We start from the raw sequence: 22,105 nt of genomic DNA on the forward strand, positions 1-22,105 counted from the left end.
ATAAGAAGGCAATTTTAAAATTTTACTCTTCACACCTGCACAGAAATGTTTTAAGTATTTGTAAAAGTGGTCGAGATTGGCACATTTTATAGTTTGATTTGTTAACCATGCAATTAGAGCTAGAATGGTACCCATTGTCTCATAAAATTTAGTGGTAAAGGTAAGATTTATAACATTAAATGACAGCCATCATATTTCCTTTTATAATATAAAATTGTTTCTCAATTTTCTCATCAACTGAATGGGTAAAATACTAGAACTGACAGTTTCTCATACAAGAAATGCAATTGAAAGAAACAAATGTACTCAAGAGAACCTTGCTCTGCTCAAATGTTTTGTTTTATCAGACAAAATGAATGGTTCAAATTTTGGATATTTTGTCAGTACATTCTTTAACACTCCACAAAAAGAAAATTCATCTTGAAAATTGGCCCCTACATAAAACAGGTCAAGCAACTAAATTCAGATCTTTTACTGCCACTGCTCTGTGTAGAATAAAATTTTAAAACTATTTTGTTTCCAACTTGAACAAGTTAAGCTTAATGTTTCTCTTGCTAAAGCTCAATATTAAATGAAATTGGGAAATTGACTATGAAAAAAAAAAACAAAAACAAAAAAAAACACACAAATCTGAAGGAATTTTATTAATTTTAAATACAAATAGTTTTGAATTCACTATATGGCCAAGCTAAATACTGCATACAATAAAAAATAATCCTTAACTGTCAAAAATATTTTACCTATGGAACCAGAGCAGCAGTGTAGATGCCAATAGTGGGGGAAAACCTGAATTCTATTTCAATTTCTTTCTACCCATCTTTAATTCTAAAGACTCAATTTTGTTTATACTTTTCACTGTATCATACTTTTTATATGGATATACATATTGCATTTGAAAACGAGTTTGTTGCAGTTTTCATAAACACATTGACTTCTAAAAAGAGTGTTTTTGCATCAAACGAAATCATCTGCTTTTAATGACCCGATCCACATAAGACGAAGAAATATATCAGCAAATGCATACATTGAGCTCATATCTTTTCAAGGTAATAAAGCAATAAGAATCATTGCAGTTTATATCCCTACAATCCTAAGGACTACACGATATTTGAAAATCGGAAAGAGGTTTTAAATGATAGGGGAGGGGGTCAATATTCAAACAGTAAGATTTGCATATTGATGTTTTCTTATAGTTGGAAAAAGTTCCTTCATACACCACAATGAAGAAACAATCCTTCAAGGCTTCACTTTACAGAAAGAACAATGGTAATTTAAGCAATACAAGTCAAGGCACTTGCAATTTGAGTGAAAATTATAGACACTATTAACTGCAACACTAAACTTAACTAAAAACATGAAAATAAATTATGTTATTTAAATTTCTACAGACTCCCCACCCCATCCCTTTTTTTGTAGAACAAAATGAATATCTACAAGTTCAGCTATAAGCAGTAAGGAAATGTGTAAGCTGTAACAAGAATATCCCTAAAGCTTAAAATACAATCTATGATTAAATTTTAAAATGAGGTAGTTCAAATGTTTCCTGCCAGGACTTAAATATTTGATGCTGACACCTATTTGACCTATTCAAGATAAAACTTTAAAAGTGGAACCAAATTATACAAAAATTAGTAAACCATCTACAATATTAAGACTATGCTCAGAAGATGAGTAAAATATAACCAGATAATATATAAAGGAAAAAAAAATGACATGGAAATAAACGGAATCATGCCATTTAGAATTTATTTCAAACTCCATACAATGTTTACACTAGGACAAATTAGTTTCATTTACTATATACATAGAATTTTGGAATCAAATATTTCAATGAATTAGTATGAAATGTGTTACAGAAGAGCCTCCTCATTATAGATGATTTATTACCATGTTGGTCCTACATTTTCTAAAATGAAGGTTTAAAAAAAACAAAAAAGTTAGTAGTAAACAAATCACTGCCAACATGTCAGTTGAAAATGTCATTCATTAGATGCACAATCAAACACTGCAATCAGCTTGAGTTTCATCGGATGCTTCAAAGATATTGCTTTTAAATCAAAAGCATCTCACATCCAAATACTTGATAAAGTAAAGAATATGGCTATGACAAGTCTGAGAATCACCTTGTGAGCAAGCAGGGAAATAAGGTAAAATCCTACAGATTAATAGCAACATAGAGGTAAGAACATACAAAAATAATAGGTTATACATATGTTCAGCACCAAACTCAGCAGTTGCATTTGTATGCAGGAGAATATCTTAACCCTTTTGTGACCATATTCCTAGTATATCTTACACTATAAAGGTTCAATTCATTTCAATTTGTGGAGGGATTTAGTAAAATAGTTTCATTAAAGTTGCATTTTAGAAGACAATTTACCAATTGATTTTTAAATATAAATACAAACATGTTTAGTAGCAGAGACCCATAGGTGGTCCCAGGCAGGTTGGTATCAAAAGGGTTAAAAGATAGAGATAATATTAAGAGGGGAGAATAAAAAGTTTGATCTAATTTTATTCCATAATTATTACATCTATTAAATAGAAAGACATTTGTATGAAGAGCCATGTTATATGTCTGGATATTATTCAAAAGCCAGTCATAATCAAACAACAAAAAAAGTATACAGACAAAACCAATAGATAATCAAAAAGAAAGTCAGTAATGTTTGGTTGTCTTGGTCTGCACAATATTATATGTATCTAGCAATAAAGAAGTAGATTAGACCATAATTGCAAAGTTACTCCATTTTTACACTCTTCAGAATACCAAGAGCTGTATAGATTTCATTAACAAGAAATTCTAATTTAGGATTAAATTAATGGAGATCAGGGTAACATAAGTATGTTAGAGAGGGGAGAAAATTTCATGGAAGTTTTGTAGATGATATATGGAATCTTCTAGATATGGTTAGAACAAAAAAAATAATAAATAAAAGGAAGCATGAATAAAATAAGCAGAAAGATCTATCAAGCTGAAAGAGCGACAATGAATGAACATTATCAATTGAAAAAGGAGGAGGGTGTAGAATAAAAATCTAATGTTTTTTTTTTGCTTTTCTTTTTTTTTTTTTAAAGGTGGAAACTATCAATGGGAGGCACACTGAACTCGGGATTGACCCATGTGATCATCCTCATCATCATCATAAGCTTCAGTGCGTTGAGACCTATAACGTTGTTCTTTTGGATTAAATTCTGACAGAACACATGCTTCTGCAGTAACTGGAATGTTCACAGGTCTACGTTCAGGCAGCAGTTTTTCAAGTTCTACCAATTTGTCTGAGGGAATAAAATTTGATGGTGGGAATTTGACAGTAAATTTTATGATCAAAACTCCTTTTTCAAATGGGTCACGATATATAGGCATACCCTCACCAACAACACACTTGATGTCTCCATGTTTGAGAACCTCACCTGAAAATAAAGTATTTTTTATTTAAAACATTAATTAAAATTTTTTTAAAATCAAACATTAGAAAAAGAAAAAACAATTCACAAGAAATAGCATTTAAGCCTTAATAATTTTGAAGTACATTTCTACAACTGAATTTTTAACATAGCAAACAAGTATGAAATAGAGACTAGAATCAGTGTAACCACAAAGGAAAGTTATGTGTATCCCCTAAGGAATGTAACAATGGTTGCAGCAAGGCTTGAACTCCAAGCTATGAAATTCTAATTTAGTAACTTGGTACTTTAATCTATTAAATCTCATTCTCTAAAGCAAGGGTTTGTACTTTATTGCATCAATGTTAGGTTAGTATAATTGATATAGCAGTTACAAAACTGGACATATGCAGATTGCTGAAACAAATAGTTGTTTGCAGTTAAATCATATCACCTTGGAAATTTATTCCAAAAAATTTTAACTCAAATAACAGTATATTCAAAAGCCTCGCCCAAACAATGCTTTGAGAAGCTACTCTGTACATTGCAAATACACAGCAGCAAGTCAAAAGTCATGGCAGTGAATGAAGTAGATTTATTTTAAAAGTCCTTCAGAATTAAATCAGGGGGTCAACCAATTATGGAGGCTAATTTGAATAAATGTTGATGTACAGCAGACTGGTTAAATATAAATGAAGACATAAATAAACTCACCGGGTAAACTAGTTGCAACTAAAATACGATCATCTAAAGTGGGAATAGTTTTCTGAAACCCACATAAGGCTTCTGTAAGGGTCAGTGAAATTGGCATTTCAAGATCAGCTCCATTACGACGGAAAAGTTCATCATCTTGTTCATCCAAAACTATGATAACATCTCCTGCTTCCATTTTTGGAAATTGATCACCATCACCAGCAAATCGAAATGTCTGACCATCTTTCATACCTTTAAAATACAAATTTTTAAAATGTTGAAACCAACTTCTAAAAACTTAATCTATAACAAAAAAAAAAAAACAAAAACAAAAAAAAAACATCCACAAGACTGAAATTATTTATTTATAAATATATATATATATATATATATATATATATAAAATTTATAATGAATATTCAAAAGGAATATTTTATTGAACTTATATTAAGTGCTCTATTACTTTGAGCAAATAGATATATATATATTTTTATATTATTAATAAAATCATTAACAATATTCTTACATCTTTCAGAAATTCGAATATTGATTTCCTAAGAATATTGTTAATAATTTTATTAATAAAATATATATATATATATATATATATATATATATATATAATAAAGAGGTTGCAAAACCAGTTATAAACATTCGATTGCTTAACAGGCCAAAACACTTTCAAGAAAAGCTTTGCATAAGAGACAAAGAAAAAGCAAACTGCAACTATGATGCCAAAATAGAACAGTTGATTTGACAAAAACAAAAACAAAAAAAAAAATCTGGAATTAATATCAACCTATGATAGAAACTGATTTCAAACGTTCCAAATACAAGTTTAATAAAGTTATCTTCTCAAATTCGTCATTATTTTCATAATCGAAACAAGTGGAAACTAATACTACTATTAACCTTTGATACAAGCCTGCCAAGTAGATGTCTGAAAAATATTTTGGTTAATGTTAACAAACTGCTCATAACCTGCCTGAAATGATCACCATTTAACGTCCGTTTTCCATGCTGGGCATGGGTTGGACGGTTTGATAGGAGCTGACCAACTTATGGGCTGTTCAGGTCCCATGTCTTTTGGCATAGTATCTACAGCTGGAAGCCCTTCCTAACGCCAACCACTTTACAGAGTGTACTGGTTGCTTTTATGCAGCACCAGCACCTACGAGATTAAGGATGCTCAGTAGGAGAGGGTTGCAGGGGATGAGTCTGTATGCAAGGACAACCCCGCTTTTACTTAGTTTGATGTGTCTTTTCAAGCACAGCAAACCGCCAGGAGTCTTGGGTCCCTGTCATCCTCTTTGTGAGTTTCAACGTCTGTAAATCCTTTCTCACCACTTCATCTCACGTCTTCCACATGTTCCCTCAACGATACGTTCATTCATATGCACATGTCCATATCAGTGCAGTCTTCTCTCTTGTACACATCTGATGCTACGTATATCTAGTTTTTCTCCCAAATCATTACACTGTTGTATATGCACACTGACATAGCTGTCCAGCAAAGCACACTGACTTCGTTTCTTTTAAGTCTTTGCATATCCTCAGTAGTCACAGCCCATATAGCACAGTTGTTCATACACAGGCATTGAACAATCAGCCTTTCACTCTGAGGGAGAGGCACTTTGTTACTAACAAGGTAGTAGCTCCCTGAATTTTGTCCAGCCTACTCTTATTCTAGCAGCTATACTTTTGGAACAACCTCCTACCACTACTAACTTGGTCACGTAAGTAATGGAAATTGTCTACTACTTCTAAGGAAACCCCTTGACATATGAGGGAGTTTGTTTTCTGTACATTCCTGGTGTTTAATGTACCTGCTCATCTGCCACATGTAAATATTGATACTGCTGCACCTCATGTGTCCATAGCTTGCACTGGCTACACCTTATGGAGTTTCTCCTGACACCGTTTCTACATATCGAGCAGGGCTATCTCCCTCGAGGGATCTGCAATTAGTTTTCCTACTTATCAATACTGCGGGCTTTGTTAAATTAACTCTAAGGCCCTTTGATTCCATACTTGAAATTTCTTCTAACCATCCTCCTAGCTACCTGATATAGTTCTGTTACCACCACTCTTCCAGGCCTGTTTCTTTGCTCTAATGGCCTTGTCTACAGCATTGTTCACATCACTCTAGGTCTGGTTGGGACTTTGCACTAGCTGCAGATTTGGTCAGTGACACTCAGGAAGTTGTCCCTCAGGAACTCCCAGTTGCCCTGTTACAAGTCTGTAGGTCAATTAGGGTGCCCCTAAATCTCTGACCATATAAAGGATCCTTAAGCTACCAAGTCCTTTTCTAGATTGGTCTGCTTGTTGGCATCCTTCTAGTCTGAAGCCTAAAGTCACTAATGACTAGTCTATACATGTGGGGGGGGGGGGGGCATTCTTCACCATGGAAGGTCTTTGTATTTATGAGCAACCATGTATCTTGCTGTCTGGTGAGAATGTAATCAATCTGGCTAGCATGGTATCCCAATTAATAGGTTATCAGGTGATTGGCTGGCTTCCTGAAGTTGATGTTGCAGATTATAAGGTTATATGCATCACAGAACTCCAGTAGTCTTGTTGCCTCATTTTGGGAACAAATTCCATAGCCCCTATGTACACCATGGAAGATACCTGGCTGCTACCCAACATCAAATGGTCGTTGAAACCCCATTTTCAGATGCTGAATGCCATTCCCCCTTCCCATGTTCCCTCCCTTGTCCCTTTACAGTTTTTCAGAGTTGGCATTGTCATGTAAGCACATTGAAAGGTAGGTCTTCAAAGACAAATTCCAGTATTTCATTATTTTACCTTTATGGCACACCTGTCATATGTGCATTAAATTCAGCTGATAGATAATCCAATAATTTGCACAATTCTTCTATAATAAAATTTTGTTGTATACTCATTGAACATTTGGTTAATAACTCATTTTCTACGCTGATGTTTAAATAAAATTTAATTTTTTATTTTGTTGTATTTACCTGTAATTAGATTGGCTTTGAGACAAAAATTACGAAATAGATTTGGTTAAGAACCTTTTGTTAAACTGTATTCCGCAAAACAATGTTGATTAATAAAAAAAAAAGAGTTCTATGAAATCAGTCTAAATTCATGATCATTTTAGAATTTGGAACATATAACGAATGTATTTTGGTTAGCAATTTAGTTAATACACCTAAGTCTATCAGATGGACAACCAGAAATGTGAAACAATCACAATACAGTCTTTTTGGATTACTGAAATTATTTTATGAGGATCAGAAGGTTGATTTAACATAGTACTACACTAATGAGAATAGGGGGTAAATTGTAGCACACCTTCCAACAGTCATGGCATAAATTGTGCTCCACAAATTTGTTTTACCCATCCTCTCACCTTGTAACACTACAATCTTATCAGCTTCATATTAAGAAGTAACTTGATTTGAAGGAACTTTGAAAAGTAGCAGCAAATATGAACACAACAGGAATAACAAGATGTAGTTTAAACAAGGTTTTCAGTATGCAACAATAAAAACAACTCAGTGGTAATGAAAGCAATAAATTGAAACAGAATAGATTGGAAACTTCCTAAATACTTCAAGCACCCCCGCCCTCAAACCCACCATGGTCTTTCTCATTACTCAAAAACCCATTGACTTTTCTTTGTCATTCCAACAAGTGGAGACCAACTGCTAGACAATATTAAAACGGAAAATGAGGAACTAAAGGTTCATATACCTGGATGAAGTTGAAGCATTTTTTAAATATAAATATAATTAACTATTAATTTTTAAAAATTGCCTGTAATTTTAACTTGGGTGACAAACTGACTAATGATATCAGTGAATTACTGTAAGGTATGAGTTAATATAATTTTATCTTCAAACATTGATGTATTTCAGGTAACTTTACTAATACATGTTATTCTTTTATTTATGTGCACTTTTAAAGCCTAGCCAGGCGCATGAGCCCGGTTTCCATGGCGTATGTGTTCCCCACCAGGTAGACGGGACGCCAGTCCATCGCAGTTTTTACTCAAGCAACAGGAAGAAAGAGTGAGAGAAAGTTGGGGTGAATGAGTACAACAAGGGTCGCCACCACCCCCTGCTGGAGCCTCGTGGAGCTTTAGGCGTTTTTGCTCAATAAACACACAATGCTCGGTCTGGGAATCAAAACTGCGATCCTATGACCGCGAGTCCGCTGCCCTAACCACTGGGCCATTGTGCCTCCACACTAATACATGTACACATTTTATATAAATAAGTTACAAGTTCAATTAACAATCCAATAATGTGCACAATTTACCTTAAGTCCTAGCCTCATTTATTTACCCTAGCTAAATATTGGTCAATTTCATGTGATATTTATAGAAAATTTTAACTTTTAAAACTTAATTGAAAGAGGTATTCTGGTTAGAAATATGATGAAAAGAATTGTATTCACAGGAAATTTCTGAAACTTGTCATGAATACCAATTTATTCCCATCCCCAAAAAGGGAATGTTTTAGCCAAAACAACCACATCAATTTTGCATTGTAATCAAAGTATAAATAAATAAAAAATGAGCTGCTGAATCTCAAGCAACCAGCTTACCTTTATCAATATGAACTTCTAATATCTTTTTAGATTGATAAGTCTTTTTCCCCATGCAGGTTTTGCAGCGAAGTTTAGGATTGATTGTTTCCTTTTTGCCACTACATTCAGAACACACGGTTTGCATTTGTTGTACCATACCCGGACCAAGCCGGGTGATAGATACTTGGACACCTGTGCCATTGCATTCTTGACATGTCATTACTGCACCTTCTTTGCCACCTCGCCCTAGAAAAGAACCATTTTGCAATGTAATACCACAAAAGTCTTTAAAAAAAGCCTATAGATAGTTTGTCCAGTGGCATGGGAAACAATCTAAGAAATGGATTTTTTTTTTAGTGAAAGGAAAAAAAAGATTTTGATTAGACAATGAGCATTTTACCTTTGTCTAAAGAAATACGAACCTCAAAAAAATGCATGCAGTATTTTACAGGACAATGTCTATGAACAGAACAATTGCTACAAGAAAATTGAGAGAAAGAAACAGCATCAATAAAGCCAGTATCATGGTAACCAGGTAAATATCAATAACACCAGAAGGAATGATGCATTTTGAAGTACTGGTATTACATGAACATAGAGAATGAAAGAAAAATTTAAGGATGGTTAACCAAGTGGCATTTAAAATTTGTTCGGCAGTGTTTTTTTAAACTTATTTTTGAGATAGTTCATGTAACTTTGGTGCCACCTCATTTTAGCTAAACATGCTTGAAGTGTGATGTAGCATTTATTGGGATTTATGTTTGTAGAACTAATAACAAGTTAAATACATATATGACACATACTTCCTTCCAAGAGTGTAATGTACTGAAGCACTTGAAATTTTTTGAAACACACAAGTTTTAATACCTTACATCCATCCTGCCTATTGAGTAAGCATTTGTAATTTAGATAATCCAGACTAATTTATTTTTTAAGAATACAAGGCTAGCCTGTATTGCTTCTAAACCATACATTGTTTAGTCATATGAGTGACCAGCCCTATGATAAAACAACATTCCATCTACAAAATGATGCTCGTCTTTTTGCAAATCTAAGATTACAATATTCAACACACAACTTTTAAAAAGACAGTAGTGTGGGATTTTTTTTTTTTTTTTTGTGTGTGGTTTATTTCTAGCTGATTAAGAGACTATGTAGAAGCTTCACAAGTTGGCTAGATGCAATTTCAAATGGTTTAATATAAAATCTAGTCACAATGGAAATCTAAACCAGAATTTAAATGCACTTCATATTGTTATCTAACAGAAATGAAATGAAGTGGAGATGAAAATCTTGCGAGAGTTTCATCTATTCTGATTAAGTTGTGAAATACCTAAGACTTCAAATTATTTCTTTGCTAATAATGGTTAAAAATATTTAGCAATTAGAAAATAAAGAAATTTTACTGACTCGGATATAATCATTTTACAATAAATTTGAAATATTAACCCCTTTTTTAACCATATTTATGTTGAAATATACTACCCCTGTCTCAACTTTGTAAATAGTGAAGAATTTATTAACTTTGTTATTATTAAGCTGGTGTCTGGAATACAAATCAACATGAAATTTTGATGGAGGTTTTTAATTTAGACCATTTTAAAACTGTGAATTTGCATCATAGCACCAGGGGTAGTTTCAAGCAGGATGGTATCAAAAGGGTTAAGGAAGATAAGCGTTTTTAGCAATTTTAATTTTCAATTTACAGTCTCCACTGCCACTACCCTTATCACTAACCTAGGCATGTTTAATGATGAACAACATCATATCTGGTTCTATATTTAAGAGATGAGGAATTATTTACATTATTTACATTTGACGGATATTTGTCCTCATCTTGTTTGTTGTTGCATATGGCGTAGTGGTTAAGAGCGCGAGCTACTAACCCCAAGATTCCGAGTTCGATTCACGGCAGCGACCTGATTAATAATAATAATATAATAATAGTAACATCGTTAGGAATGAGAACCCAGGTTCGAAATTTCCCCAAGACACCTGACGAAGGCTGGAGGGTATATCAGCCAAAACGTTGTGTTAACAAACAAGATGAGGACAAATATCCGTCAAATGTAAATAATGTAACATCATATCTGTACTTGATCTTACCACAATCACATCCTTTCCTTCAAGTTGCTCCTTATTGACACCTGCTACCCTCTCTTACCAGCAAAAAATGATGTTCTTTCCATCACTGCCTCTCTCCCCCATTATATTATTCCTCTTTTCACTCCAATTTATCTTATTACCCTCTGAGTTCTGCTTTGAAGGATATGAGACAACATTGAGTAATGAGAGCTAGCCTGGCAGGTACAAAGCAACCTGATTAGTGTTAATGCCATAAAATATATAAAGTTGTATCTAAGCATAGAAACCATTCCAAAAAATGGAATGGTAGGAAAAAGACAGCCCTCCAATCTGTCTATGATGGCAGTAGCTCACTGGGACCATCACACAAAATACAGATGTAAAATAATGCTAAAATATTTCACCTCTTTCAAATAGGAGAGAAACATTTTAGTTTTATTATATAAAGTAAATATTTAAATGGAGTCAAAAGCCAGTGTCAGTCAGTAATAGTTTTAGTAATATTTTACGGTCAAACATGATAAAAGGGAGTAAAATTAAAAAAGTAAGTTTAAAGGATGAGACAAATGAAAAAATATAACTTACCATCACATTTATCACATATTATATCTCTAGTGATAGATAACTTTCTTGTTGCTCCATTGTATAACTCTTTCAAAGAAACTTTAAGTTGATGTACAATGTCTTTAACTTTAGATGGCGTACTACGTCTAGCATGTCCGCCAAAAAACATATCAAAAATGTCCATAGCAGAATGGAACTCAAATCCAGTACCCCCTGCCCCACCTCCTTTAATTGCTTCTTCTCCACCTTGATCATAGATTTCTCTTTTCTTGGGCTCACTTAGTACTTCATAAGCTTGACTGATTAATTTGAACTGAAAAAGAAATATTTCCAAAGAGTAACTTCAAAACTTGAAATTAATTCTGAGAATATTTTGAAAATCTCATAAGGTATGCTATAAAAATACTCTTTAGCTTCCTCAAGTTTTAATTAAGAGATATTACTAGTCTTAAAAATATCAAGATAATCCAATGCTCTCTTCCATGCCCAACTGAAAGGAAACATCACTCATCTGGCCAAATCTCTGAATTAGATTTCAGAACTGTCTAACCTTGATTTCTTTATACAGGAGTTGAAACAGTGAAAAATATATACATAGTGACAAAAGTCAATAAGCATAAAGAGGTACAAAATTACAATTATCAAATCTGTGCAGGTTTCATGAGCTAAGATTAAATATCAAGACATTTATACATCTTTAAAAAATTTATTCAAAAGATGACAAACTTTTGAATGAAAAATAAGTGCTAGAAAATTTTTTAATAGAAATTATCTACACGAGGCAATTATTTTAAAAGAAATATCACTGCAAATGCTAAATTTGAAATATTTTAACCAATGCAAGGTTTTTTTACTCTCAGAAGCAAGACTTTAACTCCAACATTTAGGGATTTGAATATGATCTTTTAGGTGTATAAAAGTTTGGTAAGATATGAGTCACTTTGTGCTGATATATAATAAAGAAAAAAAACTACAGCAGTGACATGCAATAATTGAATGGTTGAAAGCATAGACATGAGTTCAACAAAAACTGATTGTTATTTGCTGTCCCAGCTGCCAGTACAAGAGAATTAAAATTTGAAAATAAAACGTTTACCCATCAACTTTTACATTGAGTACCTTTGAATATTATGATTGAGTTTACTTTCAAAACACAATATTTTAATCAACCAACGTAAATTGGATATTTAAGGTAAATCTTCAAGAATTAGAGACAATGAATTTCAATCTTAGAAAAACAAAATGCAAGAATTCTACTTACTCTTTCTCCTTCATTCGGATTTTTGTCAGGATGGTACTTAAGCGCCAATTTTCGATAAGCTTTCTTAATCTCATCTGCAGAAGCAGTTGGTGAAATGCCAAGTGTGTCATAGTAACCCGTTTCTTTCACCATTTTGAATGCTTATATCTGGAAAATGAAAATGTTAAAAGCCATTTGTTACAAATTTTTGAGTTATGAATATTTGCGAAGAGAAACTGGAAAGAAGTTAAACAGGAAAGCAAATGGTTCCCAACCCTTTTATTTAAATGAGTTTTTCCACGGACCCCTTTTAATGCTTATCCTTATATATATATATATATATATCTCGTCGTTTAACGTCCGCTTTCCATGCTAGCATGGGTTGGACGATTTGACTGAGGACTGATGAACCAGGTGGCTACACCAGGCTCCAATCTGATTTGGCAGAGTTTCTACAGCTGGATGCCCTTATCTGAAATTTCGAATTTAATTCACGGACCTCCAGTACTACCCTAGGGGGCCACCAGGTTGGGAACCACTGGACTAGATATATTCTTTCGGTATTGGTTCGTTATAATAAATCTAAATAAACAATGTTAGTTCCAATAACAATAACAAGACTACGTCTTTTGTTGACATTACGAGTATACAAAACATTTCATATTTATAGTATGTTATCAACAAAGTAACGAAACTAAAGACACCAGGGGGTGTAATATCGTATCAGAAACTTTAATCTGAAAATTAAACTGCAACACCAATACTGAAAGACAAACCGGTTGTTCCTACTTTAGTGGGACCCACCAAATAATCAGCGATTATAATCGAATTTAAGGTGAACAAAATATAGCAGCTATTAACTTTACAGAAGAGCGATTAACAAGTGAGAATACAACGCATTTAACTTTGCCCTAGTTGTAATGAGGATATGAAAATAATTGAGTCGCTGATAGTGGATTTATTTAGAGCTATCAGATTCGTTTGTCATTTGCTTTCCGTTTTTGTCTTTTGAAATACTGTTACTTTCGATTATACACTTTTCAAGGGACCCCGGAAACGGGAAAGCGCCAAATAAAACCAAAGCCACAAGAAAAGGAAAAAGAAATCTACGTTTACCCATGAATGTGTCAACGTTGTGTAGTCAATGCAAATTTTAAATAAAAAAACCGTGAAATGTAACGAAAACAAAATCACCATGGATTTATGTAAAAAAGTTTCAATTTTGCCAACCTAATAATTTTTTTGACAGTTTGTTTATTCGTGAATCAATAGCAAATTCAAATGTTAATTTCGGTATAAACTGAAAGCACACATGATGTGTCAATTTCCCCACTTTAAAACGAAACTTTACACCCAGTTTTAGCCACATGTAAAAATGTTACATCATATTGAAACGAAGGGAGGTTACAATGATTAGAAAGGCCATGACAAGTCGGATTTTATTCAGCTAATAACATTTTCATTAAACCGAACTAAAAAAAAAAAAAAAAACGGAAACACCAACGACAATTTAGAAGAATTTGAAGAAAAAGGCGTTCTACTATTAATTTAGAGGATAGCTTTTAAAAAATACTGATAAATAGTTGTCGATAAAGGGGGGAAAAAATTCCTCTCAAACATCTTGTAATCTGGAAATCCATTATTTAACAAACCGTCTTTATCAATAGGAAATTAAACACCAGATAAATTAAACTAGTTCTACGAAAAGTTTACGAAGGGAAAATCTAAAAAGACGAGCGACCATTGTTTCTATATGGCCTTTTTTTTTTTTAATTGACAGATTCATAATGGAGACACAAGTCTCGTTAAAATGTTATTCAAACGGGAATCATATTAAATCAAATAAAAGCAGATTAAATTTATCATGTATACATATATATATATAAAAAAAAAAATCGGTCAATCTTGCGGGAAACGAACGCAATCATTACGAAAATGTAAAATCCACAAAAGATATATCCTTAGAAATCAGGACTCTCCTTCTGTATATTTTGTATCGTTGACATAAAACGAAACTACAATATTCAAGTGACGAATGACATTATTGCCGGACAAATTTCCAACTACGGTATTTTAAAACACTGTACCACACACGCTAACGTATACACATGAAACCATTTAACTCCAGATTTTATAGATCTGACGAAAATTATATCTAAAAAAGTTTGCCAGGCGGCTTATATAATAAAGTAATGTAGGAGGAAGGTCTTTTCAAACAAATTGTGCTAAAAACGCCAGTGATTGTAATTTTAGTTTGTCACTGAGAGTGTAGATATAGCCACAGATAAACACTAAAGGTATCAATAACATCGGAGATTCCTATTCTTTCCAATTTTTTATTTCCAAATAATAACAGATTCACTGGAATGTTCTAGAAATGGCTGAAATGTTCTCTGAGCCAACACCGCCAAGGGAGGAAATAGAAGAACTAAATATTCGAAGGTGGAACTAGTTTATATACACACACATATACAAATAAGAAATCTAGCTCTTTCGGCATGTCTCGGAGGTGAGGGGAATAGCAGTATATATATATATATACGTTTGACATTTATGTGTGTGTGTATATATATATATAAATAGAGACTATTTTAATTAAGTAACGAGACAACCGGCGTAGCTGACATTTTGAACAAAACAGTTTTTATTTGAAAATATGTATATATTTTTATGGATTAAGATTCACAAAATAGCTTTTATTTATGTATATATAACAAATCAGCGAGGTTAATTTAAGTAGGGATCGAATCGACATGAATTAACCGGAACACATGTATACCGGAAAATCATACATCCCTGTATGTATAATCATTCTGAAATTATATATATATATTACGCACAGATTCACACACAAGATGTTTATTACACATGATATTCATTCTAATCAAGAGTTATCTACGAGCTAGGTAGAAATAGTAGATCATTCTCCCTCGGATCGTACCCTTTGATCATGTGCTTACTGATACAATAATGGGGGATAGTCGCGGTTGGAACCTATATCAAGGCTCTGACCTGGAATGATAGGCATCAATATACACACACACGTTGTTTTAGATGCATAAAAATATGTATTGAGTACTTTTTCCCAATTTCTAAATTAAAACGTATGTTTGTGTATATATATATATATATATATATATATATATATATGTATACACACAAAGAGAAAGAGAGAAAGCACGTGTGAAATATATAACAAAAAGGCTGAGGGGTGGAAGAATTAGTTTTCTTAGAATCTAAAAGTTAATAGATTGTTAAAAAGGTGAACTTATTACCACAATGGAAGTCGGGAAACAAAAATTAATCATAGAGAACGGTTTAAAAATATATCGTCTCTCATTCCCCACAAAGTGACATTTTTACAGATGTGTCGTCTTTTTGATAATCATTTTGTCCATAATTTCCCTAGTCTTTTGTCTTCTTTATATTTCTATTTCTTTACCTCCATTCCGCAATTCAGTCATATGGTTTGGCTCATCTTTTACATAAGGCCGATTCGACATATTTTGATTTTAGCGACATTTTTAGACAGAGAAAGGGGTTTCATTCTACTTATATACGGTGTGTGTATAGACAGAGAAATTTGCCTTTACAACGATATATATACAGCCTTATGGTTTATGTGTACTATATATATATATGTAGAGAGGTTTTATGTCGGTATATATAGCCTTATGGTTTATGTGTACTATATATAATATATATATATATATATGTAAAGAGGTTTTATGTTGGTATATACAGCCTTATGGTTTATGTGTACTATATACATATATGTGTGTGTGTAAAGAGAGGTTTTATGTCGGTATATATAGCCTTTATGGTTTATACACACATACATGAGTGAAGCATTGTTTAGGCTGAAGCAGCTTTTTCAAATCAACTAGGGTAAATCTAATTAAAGTACATATACATATGAATTGTAATCACTAAAAGAAAAAAATTAACCTATTTATCTGTTTTTTTAATAAAAATAGGCAAATCATTTCTAACCTTAGTTTAATATCTCACTCCCTGAAGGAAGAAACAAATCTGATGCATTAATTTTTTTGTGTACCTTTGATGAAATATTAATTAATAATTAAATATTAATTAATAATTAAATATCAATTACCGTTTTTTGTTTCCTTATTCTTCTTGGTAACAAGTTCAACAAGTCGTTGTTTTGGACGTGAAGGAAAAAAACGCAGCCAATAAGTATAATATAATATAGTAGGTGCTTTACACCTCTATATATATATGTGTATATATTTTAAATGCTGAATAATATGTCTTGTATGCTTTACGTTGCTCACCGACTGCGAATTATCTTGAGAAGTACAGAGGATTCTAGAAAAGGTTAGAAATGTGACGTAAATGACCACGTGATTTGCCACGTTTGATGGCTGTAAAAACTGGAATGGGATCGAAAAAAGAAGCTACTTTTCGCTTACATATGTGGAACAAAAAAAAAATTAGCGGAATAAAAATAAAATGTATACTTCTTTTTTATCTTTTGTCTTTTGTCTTTTACTTTGTTTCTGTTATTGGACTGAGGTCCTGCTGGGGAATCGCTTTGAAGGGAAAGGGTTTTTAGTTGAAGAAATCGACCCCCATTGCTTACTAAGCCTGGTACTTATTCTACTGTCGGTCTTTTTTTTTTTGGGTGAAATGGTAAGTTGCAGACACGTAAACAAACCCACACCGGTTGTCAAGTGGTGGTGGACAAACAACATGGACACACACACACACACACACACACACACACACACACACACACTCAGTGGATCATATATCCGAAAAGAAGCACACTCTAAAAGCTATATATATATCATTATCATCATCATCATCATCATTTTAACGTCTGCTGTCCGTGCTGGCATGAGTGGCTGGTTTGACTAAGGCTGATAAGCTAAGGGGATGCACCAGACTCCAGTCTGATTTGGCATAGTTTCTATGGTTGTATGCCCTTTTTAATGTCAACCACTCTGAGAGTGTAATGAGTGCTTTTACATGTCACTGACATGAGTGCCAGTTGCGTGGCACCGGTATCTGTCACAACTACGATTTCACTTCATTTGATGGATCTTCTACTCAAGCATAGCATATTGCCAAAAGGTCTCAGTCATTTATCATTGCCTCCATGAGGTCGAACACTCGAAAGGTGCTTCTTACATGCCACTGGCACAGATGCTAGTTACCCAACACTGGCATTGGTCACATTGCCTCTGTGAGGCCCAACGCTTGTAAGGTACTTTTTATGTTCCACTTATATGACACTGGCATTGGCCACGACTATAATTTCACTTCGTCTGATGGGTCTTCTCAAGTATGGTATATCACCAAAGGTCTCAGTCACTAGTCATTGCTTCTGTGGGGCCCAACATTTGAAGATCATGCTTCACCACTTCACTCATCCCATGTCTTCCTGGGTCTACCTCTTATATATATATATATATATATATATACACGCACACACACACACACATACATATGTACAGTAATGCCTTGATATATGAGTTAATTTGTTCCCAGAGACTTCTCATAAAGCAAAACTTTTAAAGCATAGCAATAATTTCTTGAGGCACCAATGAAATTTTATGCTGTCATTTTACTCTGTCATTGTGTAGAGGTGTCAGAACCAGTGTTGTCACATGTTGTGATGTTGCCACACACACAAAATAGTTGTTTAACCTTTTTATATTTATCACACAGTAAAACTTGTAAACCCAGGGTCTCGTAAAGTGAGGTATTACTATATATATATAAATATATGTGTGTGTCTACAAATCTAATGGATGCCCCAAAAGATATTTTAAGATCCACAAAAATCAGAACTTAACTGCAGCTCTTGGTGGTCCATATCAGACATGCAATCTATGTGGGTGTTTTTTCAATACAATGTATGGTTTAAAAAGCCACATCAAATGCCATGATGGATCTAAGGTGTAAGTACAAGACAGAATTTGCTGGGGATTTTCCTCTGCATGAGGAGTAGATAACCACCATATCTATGATCAGCTTCTTTCAGAGTCTATCTGCATAAGATACTTGCCTTATGTGCTGGGCAGTGGGACTGAACCCAAGACCACATAGTTAGGAAGTAAACTTCTTACCCACACTGTCACACCAAAAATCTTTCATTTTTTTTCTTTTTCTTCCAGAAAGAGAGTGTTATTTCCTTATGATTAAAATGTATAGGAAAAGGCTATTATTTTCTTCAAATTTCACTTTTGATATTTTTTTTGAAATTCGAAATATTTTGAAATTTACCAAGCTAGAAATAGTAATATTTATATTACCAAGACCTTAAACTCACTTTAGATCCAACTGTCTAAGTGTTTAAAGCTTTTGTTACCTTATTTGTGTTGAAATACACTGCCTTTGTTTCAATTAATTTTTAAAATAATGAAGAATTTAATAAAACAGTTTTGTCATTTATTAGCTGGTAAACATAAATTAACATGAAATTTTGATGAAGGTCTTAATTTAGATCACTCTAGAATAAAAAGTTTATATCATCATCTGGTTTCACCAGTCCTCAGTCAAATCGTCCAACCCATACTAGCATGGAAAGTGGACGTTAAGCGATGATGATGATCCAAGGGTGATTTTATGTTGATTAGTAACAGAAGCTTTCTGCATTCAAACTAGATGGCATCAAGAGGTTACAGCATCTGGCTGACACATTTTGCTATATCTGTAGCCAATTTATTTAGACAATAATGAAAACATGCTGTGTGGCAACATCTGGTAAAATGTATGAGGTATAGAAAGCATATTTTAGTATGGCTATTGGGGATCAAGACAAATTCTAGACACTTCATTTCACCTGTTAGTACAGTAAAAAAAAAAAAAAAAAATTCAAGACAGTGGTTCTCAACTATTTTTTGCCTATGAACTACTTTGATTATTATTTTACTCTGGTGGACCTCATAACCTCTCAATGTTTAAAAACTAGTTTTATAGATGTTTCTTTCAAAATTCCCATTTGGTTTTTCAAACATTAACTTGTGGAAACTGAACTATGTAAAACATTAAAGAAAGAAACCCAGCTGTTTTTTTCCAATAAATACATCTAAATTAAAATTTTTTCATAGACCTTTAATATACTACTGTGTGTACTCAATTTACTATTTTGCTTGTGTGAAACCCCCTCCCCAGTTAAAGTGTTGGGCTCACAGTCATGAGGTAGTGAGTTCAATTCCCTGACCGGGCTGTGTGTTATGTTCTTGAGCAAGACACTATTTCACATTGCTCCAGTTCACTCAGCTGTAGAAAAGAGTTGCAATGTCACTGGTGCCAAGCAATATCCGGCCTTTGCTTTTCCCTTGGATAACATTTGTGATGTGGAGAGGAGAAGCCGGTATGCTTGGGCGACTGCCATAAACAACGCTTTCTGATTCCACACTGTCAGCTACAATGTTCACAAGGGCTTGGTTGTGTTCCATAACACTCTTTCACCTATATGTCAACAACCTACTTGGCACCATCTCTAATGATACTCACTCCTATATAGTTGATGCCCTTCACTTCTGCAGCAAAGAATTGTCTATGTGCAATATAAATATCTCAAACAAAATTTGTATTGGGTCTCTTAACAGATGCCCTGCAAACATGCTGAAATGGAATCGTACCAGTTTTGTTTTTATCATTATCAAAAAGTGACAATCACTGCACATACTGAGAAAATTTTGTTGGTCCCACCCTTTATGAGAGCATGTAACTAGAATCTTTAAAATTGTTTCAAATGTCAGGTCTCACCTTCTCTCCTGGTGAATATGCTCAATATAACAGTGACTATCTTCTTGAGAGTCAGAAAATAAATACTTCATTTTCCAGGAATTGCATATCCTCTATGTGGGTGCAGTATTCATGATTGAATACTGCACCCCTATTTGGGTTAGTGCTATTATTACCCAAGCAGATATTCAAGAATGGACCCACATAAAAAAGACCACTTGAACTATAAACATGAAGTTGCTCACCAATGCACATCAATCCCTAGCTCATAAATATGTCTGGCCATGAGGAATTGTGACCTTGCTTGGAACTAGTTGCCTAAATTTTTTAAATATAAATATCATATTCTTTTAAATCCATGTATTTTTATTACTTTTGTTACTTTTTATTTCAATTTAAATGACTGCAAAATAGTGATTTACCACCTGGTTTTTCCAGTTAGCGTGAGACGAGAGTCGACGACTTTCGTTTCGGCATCTGTGGTACATATTTCACGTTTTACAAGTCCTTTCTTTTTAGTTTCCTTGTTCTATTTTTTTTTTATTTAATCTATTGGATACACGACCTTCACTCTTTGTGAGAACTTCTTTGTCCATAAATAATTGTTTCTGTGGTAGAAATTCGCGGATTTTAATTGAATTGTAGGAAAGAATCTGAAATATTGAAGATCCGATCCTCTTCGTATAAGCATAAATACAATGAATTATCTACTGCCGGAAATAGAAGTCCGGTTGTAAACGCCGTTTGCCGGGTGCTGACAAATTACTTGGCTGACAATTATATAATTTAAATTGTGAGTGGATTTAGTAGACGGAAACTGAAAGAAGCCTGTTGTATATATGTGTATATATATATATATATATATATATATATATATATATATATATATATATATATGTATGTATGTGTGTGTGTATGTTTGTGTGTCTGTGTTTGTCCCCCCTAACTTCGCTTGACAACCGATGCTGGTGTGTTTACGTCCCCGTAACTTAGCGGTTCGGCAAAAAGACACCGATAGAATAAGTACTAGGCTTCCAAAGAATAAGTCCTGGGGTCGATTTGCTCGACTAAAGGCGGTGCTCCAGCATGGCCGCAGTCAAATGACTGAAACAAGTAAAAGAGTAAAAGATACTGTTCTTTGGAATTATATGAAATGAATTGTGGTTTTAAGAAGATCGTACCTTACTTCAAGTGGATTTAAGGAATATATTAAGGGAAACTACTACAAGTGAGACTCGAAAGCGGCTGAATTGAGCTATTGGCTACTTAGTTGTTTCTTAATGTTCGGCGTTTGATTAAAGAAAGGAAATCTTTCCATAATTTCCTTTAGTTTAACCACAAGGATAATTTTCGCAAGGGTGGTGGTGATATATAGTTGATCAAATCGTAGATTATACGTTTTTTCTTTATTATTTAGTTAGTTTTTGGAATGATGAAAATTGTAATTTATATCGATAAGGCTCGGGTAGGGAGAGATGAATGAATAAAATAATTCATTTTAATCCATTGTTTCAGTTGATTTTCTGAACTTTTGACTTAGAAATAATACATTTGAAATAAATAAATCCACCCTAATTAATCAAGCTAATTAGAAAGAAAAAAAAAGAAACATTACAATATTGTTATTATATATATATATATATATATATATATACACACACACATTTCATTCATTCTTGTATTGTATGCCAGTAAAAATCTTCAAGTCATGACCTGCATTAGCAACATATGTAAATTTGGTAAATTTTTTTCAAGTCTGGAAACAAACTGCTAGCTGTTTGTTTTTTTTTTTTATTGAACTTCAAAATGTTTTGTAAACTTATTGCTTATAAATATACATATTTATTTACTTCCTTA

At 33.3% G+C, this 22,105-nt stretch overlaps 1 protein-coding gene across 1 annotated transcript; it reads right to left on the reverse strand.

The window, feature by feature from the left end:
- Window positions 1-1,694: 1,694 nt before the first annotated feature.
- On the reverse strand, window positions 1,695-16,828 carry LOC106873300 (dnaJ homolog subfamily A member 1). The gene is made up of 6 exons (XM_014920609.3): window positions 16,641-16,828; window positions 12,548-12,694; window positions 11,308-11,599; window positions 8,656-8,883; window positions 4,102-4,332; window positions 1,695-3,414 (listed from the first exon to the last, which is right to left on the reverse strand). The coding sequence occupies exons 2-6, from the start codon at window positions 12,677-12,679 to the stop codon at window positions 3,089-3,091; spliced, it is 1,209 nt and encodes a 402-aa protein (XP_014776095.1). The 5' UTR covers window positions 12,680-12,694; window positions 16,641-16,828; the 3' UTR covers window positions 1,695-3,088.
- Window positions 16,829-22,105: the final 5,277 nt, after the last annotated feature.

This window comes from Octopus bimaculoides, chromosome 18 (assembly GCF_046866305.1).
Source record: "Octopus bimaculoides isolate indiv1 chromosome 18, ASM4686630v1, whole genome shotgun sequence".
Classification (NCBI taxonomy): Eukaryota; Metazoa; Mollusca; class Cephalopoda; order Octopoda; family Octopodidae; genus Octopus; species Octopus bimaculoides.

Excerpts from the sequence above, each read along its gene's own strand:
- LOC106873300 (XM_014920609.3), bottom strand. The coding sequence starts at position 12,679 with ATGGTGAAAGAAACGGGTTACTATGACACACTTGGCATTTCACCAACT. Across the intron at positions 11,600-12,547 it reads ATCCGAATGAAGGAGAAAGA|TTCAAATTAATCAGTCAAGC; the intron begins GTAAGTAGAATT and ends TTTCTTTTTCAG. Across the intron at positions 4,333-8,655 it reads AGAAGTTCATATTGATAAAG|GTATGAAAGATGGTCAGACA; the intron begins GTAAGCTGGTTG and ends TGTATTTTAAAG.